A 9,824-nucleotide genomic window follows, 5' to 3' on the forward strand; every position below is an offset into this window, starting at 1 on the left:
GAAAGTCAGTGACTGCAGCTCTGATATGTTACACAAGTATGCACATCTTAAACCAGTAAATAAACACTACTTAGTTAGAAAAGTAGGGCCCTATGAAATCCGGTTTGTTTTTTTTCCAAATTCCATTTTCCTTTGTCTGGATTTTTTTTTTTTTTTTTTTTTTTTTTTTTTTTTTCATTTTCGTTTTTAGACTCTGTTTTAATGGTAAATTAAATTAACCAAATCTAATGAATTGAAATCATGAAATGTAACAGCAACTTATTAAATGCTTAGCAAAATTACATTTTTAAGCTCCTATGATTTTTTCTCAAATGTATTTATTTATTTATTTATTTATCAAATACTGTTTTCCTTTATTTTTCTGGATTCCATTTGAATGTTTTCATTAAATTTCAATAATCAAAAACATCTCTATATAATAGATTTTATTTAGAAAAATTATTTAGCATTATTTTATTTATTTAGTTTTTTTTCAGAAATGCTGTGTTGTGTATTTAATTTTTTCTGCTAAATTAATTATTGTATTTTTTCTTCTTCTAAATATTCCTTAAAAATAATGTTTTCATAAAAATGATTAGAGGCTGAAAATACTGTGAGCGTCCCGCATGCTTCAGTATGTGTGTAGTTAAACCACGCATCTGTGCCATGCATTCACACAGAGACACGCAAAACATGCAGGATTCATAAATTAAATACTTTTGTAATTGTAATGTACTTTTAAGTAATTTTGCTGTTTAATATTCACAGACACTAGTCCATACTGTGTTTTGATTTAAATTTACTGACCTACTTTTGATTTATCCATCCAAAATTTGGCAAATTCGTGACATTCCACGTTATATATACACTACATTCCATTTTTATGACTGGATTCTGTTCCTGTCCATGTTTTCCACAAATTATAGGGCCCTATAAAAGTGACCCTGGTAATGCAAACATCACTTACTACTTTACCTTTCTTGCAATATTATATGAATCATACTTTAATTTGTGTGGTTTGAGGCTTAAATGCAGGCAAAGTTATAATTTTTACCTGAGCAATTAAACTGGAACAAAATATGACAGCATCGCCCTGCCAATCATCCAGAACAACATAACAATGGTTTTGCAACCATTCAGAACACCCTAGTGACTTTATTTCAACATGCTTGCAACCACCCAGAAAGCCTTAGCAACCATATAGAAATGCCCTGGCAACAACCCAGAACCACATAGCAACTGCTAAGCTACTACCTAGAATGCCATAGCAGCCAATCAGAACACCAGCAGCCACACAGCATTTTTTCTAAAAACACTCATAACACCTTAGCAACCACCTAGCAACACCTGGAAAACAACCCAGGCACCCTAGCAACTGTAAAGAATTGTACTCGCAACCACTCAGAACATCTTAGCAACCAGAACACCCTAGTAACCAGCTATCAACTGTATAGCACCATTGTAGCAACTGCTCAGAAGACCTTAGCAACAATATAACAACATTCTTAAAACACCCAGAACACCTTAGCAGCCACAGAACCACCCAGAACTCCCTAGCAACTGTTCAGCATTGTACTTGCAACCACTCAGAACATATTAAAAGCCGGAACACCCTAGTAACCACCTAGCAACACTTGGAAAACAACCCAGAACTCCCTAACAACCGTATAGAATTGTACTCGCAACCACTCAGAACATCTTAGCAACAAAAAAAAACTATCAACCAACTAACAACATTACATCACAATTTTATAAAAACTAATTAAAACCTTAGCAACCACATTACAACATTCTAGTAACTACCCCTTAACAACCGCTTAGAAATTCCTAAGGAGCAACCCAGAACACCACAGTAATGGCACAGCAAACACCCAGAAACACCTAGCAACTACTCAGACACCCTAGCAACTGTAACTGTATAGCAACACAGAAAATCAGAGTTCAAAGTCTTACATTTACTTCAAACAATGTTAAAATCTAGTCTAATCAGCAGTTCTTAAATGATGTATGCCCTGGAAATAATTTCCATAAAATACCTCAAATAATCAGGAAACCTAATCATTTTAATAACACTGCTGTTACACAGAGGGGTGAGAGATGATCCAAAGGGTGAAAACACATCCTCCTGCATTTCATCTGTAAAGAGGTGAGCAGATTTAAGAGTTGAAGTGCAAAGCTCCATGCCTCAACATCATCAATTCTCTCAATTCTCTCTTTCTTTAGCGCTGTCTCTCTCTCTGTCGCCGGCACATTAAAGTCAAGCCCTAATCACTGTGGGGACTTAGCCAATGATGTGCTTATCAAATAGCATATTTCAAAAAGAGATCTTAAAAGGCCTGAGGGCAAAGATGCAATAAGAAAGCATTTGTAGTTGGATGAAAGGGAGAAAACGACAGAGAGAAAGAGAACGAGAGAGGGAAAGAGTTGCATACAGACCTTGCATCAGAAATGGATTGAGCTTATTAGCATATGCTATTTAACTGGGTGCAAGGATCGAGGGATAGACAATGAGAATGAGCACTAGCATCTTTCATTCTTTTCTTTTTCATTTTTTCCTCTCCCCACACCCTTCAAAAAAAGTCCAAAAAGAATAAGAGAACAAACACTTATTTTAACAGGCAGAGGCCCTGAAGTGGAGGCTCATGGGAGAATTGGCAAGGTGGCTTTACTGTGAGTCGACGAGTGGGGAAAAGAGCGATGCATCATCTCGCTTCCTCCGTCTCCATGGCTGTCATTCTCCAAAACTGAGCGAGGCCTCCATGTCAGCCGGTCGACTTTGATATAAGCAAAAGAAACTAAGTTGCTACGAAAGCCAGCAAAGGGAAAACATTATCAACACATCCAGCACTCTTGAAAGAGCTCTTTTCTGCTCTAAAGTTGGGTGTGAGGGGCACATTGTCACAAAGTTGGCTTTAAACTTGTTGTGGGACGGCACTTTGAATTCCCCCTCCCCTAAGGAGTATTCAGATGCTGCTAGCGCTTGACTAGCGCAGCCCTGTTTGATGCCTGTTGAATATGAAACTCACCATTCTGAAATGACCACGGATGTGTGGATTGGGGTTTGTTATCACAGATGCTTCAGAGCAGATCGACATGTGAAAGTTCTGCCTGTAGTGAAGAAAGAAAGAAAGAAAGAAAGAGTGATGTGCCACAAAACATAGATCTTTATTTACTTGGAAAGCAGTTTACTGTAGCTTGAAAGTATAGTTCATGGAAAACTGAGCATAATTATGTATACAAGTCATACCAAACACGCAAGAAGAAAATTTAAAAATCTCACACAGTCATCATTGATCTCCGCTCTCCAATCTCTAAACATAAACCAAAAACTTAAACATTAATCCACTAACTTCTCAGTTAACCAGCAAGACTTCCTTCCTTTCAGCTAAAGTGTACAAAAATGCTGGTTAACCATCATCTTTTTGTTCGACCAGCATTTTTTAGTCGACTATAGCTAGACCAGCACCAAACCAGCATTACCACACTGGGGTGTGTTTCTTTACAACAACATAACTCGCTGCATAACTTCATTACCATAGTGTGTTGTATATAGGAGAAATTAACTAGTTAGTCAATTTCCAAAAACTGTAGGACAATGAAAAAAGGTGTAGATACTACTTTCAGTCAGAAATAATAATCTTTGTTTTACTTACAACTTCTAAATATATATATAATATTGCTTATTTCTGCTTCTACTTTGCTTGGTTTTGGATTTGGAGATTCTGTACTATTTCAGATAGTGCCTCCTACCATGTAACAGTGAAAACATGGATTGGTGGAAAATTCTGCCAATGGTGCGGAAAGAGTTAATGTTGCATTATTGCTGAAAGTAACAAACACAAGTAAACTATTCTTTTTAACAATTATCAATGATTTAAATCAAAAAAAAAGCACATTTAAATATTTTGGTAAACACACACCTGAACAAAAAGCGAATTAATATCTTTCTAAGAAACACACCCCTGAATCAGCATGGAAATTGTTCTTGCTGGTCTAAACCGGTGGTTTTAGCGGGGGAGGGTTTTTTTTTTCTTCTTCTTGAGACCCTCAGGAGACTTTGCGAATGTCTATTAAAGTGACCCTGTGAAATAAAAGGTGTGTATGAACAAGCGAACAACGCTTTCTTCATTGTGGTTCATTGACATCTGATTCAGGCAACGCTGTCTCACTGAAGACATTTGTAGAGAGTCAATTTGGGATTATGAGACCAATTACCCTAATTACTTTCCTTTGTGTTGTTCTTTCCCTTCAACTCGCTCTGTCTCACAGGTTGTTATTCCTCTTTTAGATGCATCCGAATCTGGTGCTGCTCTGTGGCTTCATCTTTTGGGCTGATATTGCCTCATAGTTTGGGAAAGTCCCCCTACACAAACAGGCCAATTTTTCCATCCCTGGTGCTGCTGACACACCCTAAAAGTCTGAGATTTTAACATATTAAGCAAAGCTTCAATTGGTCTGACTATCAGTGTAATGAAACAAAATCATCTCATTTGTTTCTAATCTGCTCACCAATATGGTTACGTTGATATGGAGTAATAAGATAATAAACCTTTATGGTCTTTGGCTTTTTACTATGATAAATGAAGGAAGAAATGTATAGGCATGCCACACATTTACATTTACTCCCACAACTTCTGTCACATTAAATCTGTTCAACTTGTATCTTGCCTGTCAAGGCAGTTTAATCGAGCTATAACGAGCTCACAAAGCACGGACAGATGCCAGGATGGAAAGAAACAGAGAGCATTTTTTTTTTCATTTGATCTTTTTGGTGGCAGAGAAATTAGTATGAGCAGATTATTATTTTTCTTTTACAAAGGCATTCATGTTGGAAGGTAAAACATACAATAGAGCAAAAGCTGTCTTACTCTTAAAAGCAACTTCGATACTGAGACTTTTTTCCCCCTGACAAACTCAATAGACACGGAAGCCCATTACAAGGGCGTCTTATTAGTGTCGACTGATTTTACAAGATTGCTATCTATGTATAATTAAGCCCCAAGCGCATCCAGTCACATTCGTACATGCTATCTTTTGATAACATATTCTCATGACGCCCAGGAGCTCTTTTGATAAGTAATAAAGAGAGACAATCTGATCTGCCGTATCAACTCCATGATTGGCTTCTCAGTTTGCCGAACTTCAGAACAAAAGAACGCATCAGAACATATATTTTTGATGTCAAGTTTTTATTTATTAATTTTGTTCTTTTTTTTCCTTTTCCTATTTTGCTCTAGGTTATATTGCAGTTTTGATATCTTTTGTTATACAAAAAGAAACTATTCCAACAAAAATAATCAATTGTAAAACAAAACAAAAAAATAATAAAATTACAATAGATTAAGCACATGCACTCTTTGAGGATGAAACATTGTCATTATTAATCTGAGCTACTGAAATTATTCATTGCAATCAGCTACTCTGTCATTTTAATCACATAACATTTTATTTGGAATCTGAGCTGTCAGGTGTATGAGAAAATCTGGTAATAATTTAAATTTTGTAACTTAAGACCATGAACTAATGGCTTTTAATGACATACTGTATTACAATAAATTGTTTTTTAATATGCAGTGGTGTGTGCGTGTGTGTGTTCACTCTATAAAGCAATATTCATAGAGACCTGTTGCTAAGCGATGAAAAGCACGACAGGGATTCAACATATATATTTATATATTTAGGTTTTATTTATAGTTCTGTTCTTGAAGGATATCTTGTACACCAAATATCCCATTGGCAGTTAAGCGCATTCAATGTGTTTAGAAGCCATAAACAGTCACTTTTTTGAACAAACACAAATACAAAATAAAAATAACGACAAAATAATGGACCGCATGTAAATAACATACAAAAAAATCCCATGCCTACTCAGTAGGTAACTACAGCATTCCAACTCCTCAAGATGTAGATATGTACATTTACGTTACAAAAATATAGTTTATAGATTTCTTTTTTGCTTACATCCCAAAGAAATGCAGTGCCCTCAAATCCTTTCCCTTCTTTACTTGAAATGACTTTCTGAATATAGAAAAAAGAAATGAGAAAAGAAAATCCATTACACCTTAAGGCTAGATGCAATGCATCCACACGCTGATATCTGTCAAACATCTGCAAGGCTTCACAAAAGGCACCCAAAAAATTGAAGATTTGTGGTTGATTTTTTTCTGATGTTTTCCCCCTCTATTTAACAGGTTCTTGTTGTCACATTTGAGAAAGACAAAGATAGTACCAGTGGATGATATTTACAAAATAAGAGAAAATAACATCACTCTTCCACATGCGTCAGAATACTTAAGTGCTTCTAGTCAAACAAGGTCAAGAACTTATCACAGCATTTTTACTACTAAATACAGAATGTATCTTATAAAATATGGCCCTGCTCAAGAATAATACAATGCAAACATTCAAATCAATTGTCACAACAATGGTACTAAAAAGTAAAAACAAAAAGGAAACATGGCACATGTACAATATACTGTAGCTTATGTATATTATTCAAATGTCTTTTATAACTGTACATCTGTCGAGCCTGAAGCCCACAGGCTTCAATTACACCGGTAATGTCCTTTAGCCATTCTGCGTCGCAAGTACGTCTGTTTGCACACAGTCTGAGGGAAAACTTGCCGAAGCCTGTTGCTTTTGTTTGTCATTTGAAAGGATAGGATTCGAAAGGAAAGAACGACACAAAAATCCCTTTTGTTTTCAAAAGTCTTTGCCGAGTCCTTGACTGTTTTGTAACCGAGCCATGTGGGGAGCATGGACAGAAAAGTGCTTTTTGCAGAGGGGACTTAGAAGTCATTGATGCTTTCTGTCCCTTTGAGTCAAGGGAGAGCCTGGAAGTCTGAGGTGGGTGACAAAAGTCTCAGCAGATGTCGGATGTCCGAGGGGAAAGCGTTGCTTGCATGTCGGGCAGTGGAGTGGTGACCGGAGAACTGTAGATGCTGCTGGCCACTGTGGTATGGAAGGAGGTGGCCATCTGCGTCTGGAAGGTGCTGGTTGCTGAAGGGTAAGTGGTTGCTATGGAAGGGGAGGGGTAGGAATTGTGGACTGGCGAAGAGTAGCAGGAGTTCACTGGGGATGGGAAGGAGGAGACCGGAGATGGGTAGGAAGTGATGGGAGAGGGGTAGCTGGACACTGGCGAGGAAGCTGAGATGGATACATTTGCAACCGAGCTCTGCACTGCAGTGGTGCCTTTCTCCACCTTCTTGTCCTTCTGCCGAAGGTGGATCTTAGTGTGGCGCTTGCGCTCGTCGCTGCGGGCGAACTTGCGGCCGCAGATCTCACAAGCAAAGGGCTTCTCGCCCGTGTGTGTGCGGATGTGGGTTGTCAGGTGGTCACTCCGGCTGAAGTTGCGCATGCAGATCCTGCACTGGAAGGGCTTCTGGCCAGTGTGGATGCGGATGTGGCGCGTCAGCTCATCTGAGCGCGAGAAGCGACGGTCACAGGTCTCCACGGGGCATGCGTAGGGGCGCTCGTGTGGAGGTGTTTTGCTTGGCCGGTTTGGGTACTTGCGCATGCGACTGGGCTTGATGAGCTGAGACTGGTAGACGCTTTTTAGGTCCTGAGAGCCCGTTTGGGTGGCAAAGGCCTTGATGGTGGACAGCGGCGTCAGGGAGGGCTGCTGCCCTGCTTGTGTCTGGAAGGGCTTTTGGTCGGGGGCCACCAAGCTGATCTCGCTCTGCTGTTGGGGAAACAGGTAGTCGGGGATCATTGGCACAGGGAAGCTGGTGTTACAGGGCTTGCTGTTGGGGTATGACGAAGTGTAGTACTGCAGCGAGGTACCCACTGTGGTGGAGAAGTTTGGGCCAGACTCAGGGAAGATATCTGGGCTGGCGCTTGAGTAGGTGGGAGCCGCCGAGTAGATAGGGTTAGGCTCGCTCTGGTGGACAGAGCAGCTCAGGCTGGCGATGGATGTGGATGACGGAGTGGAAGAGGACATGGAAGACGAAGAAGAGGAAGAGGGGGGAGCTGCCTGAGAGTTCGAGGACGAAATGGAGGTGGGGGGAGGGTTGATGCCCACCAGCCCACTCACCAGGCTGAACAGAGGCTCAGCCCACAGACTGTTACTGCAGTTGTGGGCAGGTTCGAGGGTGAAACGGCCCGTGTAAGAGATGGGGGGCAGCCGCTGGGTGGAGTAGGTCTGATCTGCCAGAGATTTCTCAATGGAAATTTCTGAAAGCGTGTCTGCAAAAGCAAGCACAAAACAGAGAAAGAGTGGATTAGAAACCATAGCACAGCTAGTTAACTCTAATTTGTCTTGAGCTCATTTGATTGCACATAAATGATCCCAAAGGTGCTTTAGTTGGGGGGTCCTGCTGGCTGTCAAGACTGTGTTTTCCCACAATCCCAGACAGAGCAGCAGGTGCTGATGGAGCGCAGGGGCACCCCCCCACCAAAACACACACACACACACACATTTGCCGATCTCCCTCGGAGACAAGAGCCAGCGCAAGCTAAACCATCTGCATGTGCGCTTCTCTCAGCACTCTCTTTCTCATTACTGTCATCCTGATCTCTCTTTCCTACTTGCACAGCTTATAGTTATTCAATCTTTACTTTCAATGATTCAAAAATTGGGTTTAAAATTAAGCTGTTCTGTAAATTCTAAATATCTCATTCATTCAAATGATTTTACTTAGTAATAACAACTAAGTACTTGCTGACAGCATTAGTTAAAATTTTTAAACTTTAACAATCAGTGCAGTTTAATTTAAAAACATGTTATTATAATAACTCTTAAATATAAAAGTTCACATTTAAGCATGAAGACAGATTATTATTAACTACTGAAAACAACTGCATTTTTCCACAACAATGCTTGCCATTCTCTGTATGAAAGCAGCATGCAGCTTTTTCACCATGCAATTTAATCAAGAGGGATTTAGTGCTTACCTCCAGTAAGGTGATCAAACTGCTCGCCGGGCTCCCCAGAGCCAAAGCCTGTGCCTTCAGGTGCCGTGGCATTGAGGAATGGGGTCCCTGCAGAGTTCAGCATGATCATCTCCTCCAGCTTGGGGTAGTTATCCATGGGGGAGTGAGGGAAGCTCAGGGGGTCGGAGATCTGCAGAGCAGGCAGGAGCATCTCTGTCTTGGCTGCAGCCATCTCTCTCTGGAGTGTGCTCGGAGAGGAGAGAAGTGCGCTGGAGAGATCAGCAGCTAACCCCTCTGGGACGACAAATGTGAAGATGCTGCGATGTCTGTCTCCCCTTCTTTCTGTTGATCTCCTCACTCACACAGTTTGTCTTCTTGTTGTCTTCCCTCTTCTTCGTTTTCGATTGTCCAAAGATGCAGAACAAATCCACTACGTCTCAGATAAAATAAGTGAGATTCAGAATGTCCCCTCTGATCATTCCCTAAATTTCACTTTTTCAGCAAATTAGATCGCTGGTTTGTTTCTGTTGTTGTTTTGAATTGACTTGTCACATTTATTTAATGTGTTTGTTAGATATACCGCAACGTGTTGACTATCAGCTGTCTGCACTAGTGCTGAATCGCTTGGGCTCTCTAGGCTCTTTCTCAGCTCAGAGAATCCCTACTCCTTTATATATCCTCTTGCCGTGACGTAGATGTCCATATTTGGAGTGGAGGAAGCCCATATTTAGGCACTGCAGTGGAGGACACATGACGTTTGCCTAGACGAAAAAAGCAGATTGGGGAGCTTAAACATTAAGTCCCTGCATTAAATGGAGGGGAGATGCCCGTTCCTCCTCCACAGCAAATCAATGCGTGGTAAGCGCAGTGTCTCGCTAAGAGAAAGAAAAGCGCAATTCTACCATTTCTGCTCAAAACTCTCGCTAAAATTTCGGGTTTCCCGTCTTGCGCTGTAGCAGAGCCCTGGCCGGAAG

The 9,824-nt window shown here is 40.5% G+C and overlaps 1 protein-coding gene across 1 annotated transcript; it reads right to left on the minus strand.

Moving 5' to 3' along the window:
• Positions 1–5,643: 5,643 nt before the first annotated feature.
• Positions 5,644–9,507, minus strand: egr1 (early growth response 1). The gene is made up of 2 exons (XM_019064348.2): positions 8,872–9,507; positions 5,644–8,163 (listed from the first exon to the last, which is right to left on the minus strand). Exons 1-2 carry the CDS (start codon positions 9,080–9,082, stop codon positions 6,842–6,844), a joined length of 1,533 nt encoding a protein of 510 aa, XP_018919893.2. The 5' UTR covers positions 9,083–9,507; the 3' UTR covers positions 5,644–6,841.
• Between the last annotated feature and the right edge of the window lie 317 nt (positions 9,508–9,824).

The sequence above is a fragment of the Cyprinus carpio genome, chromosome A14 (genome assembly GCF_018340385.1).
Source record: "Cyprinus carpio isolate SPL01 chromosome A14, ASM1834038v1, whole genome shotgun sequence".
Lineage (NCBI taxonomy): Eukaryota > Metazoa > Chordata > Actinopteri > Cypriniformes > Cyprinidae > Cyprinus > Cyprinus carpio.

Bases quoted from the DNA above. Each gene is read 5' to 3' on its own strand.
- egr1 (XM_019064348.2), bottom strand. From the start codon at position 9,082: ATGGCTGCAGCCAAGACAGAGATGCTCCTGCCTGCTCTGCAGATCTCC. The intron at 8,164-8,871 runs GTAAGCACTAAA...TTGCTTTTGCAG, and splicing joins GTTTGATCACCTTACTGGAG to ACACGCTTTCAGAAATTTCC.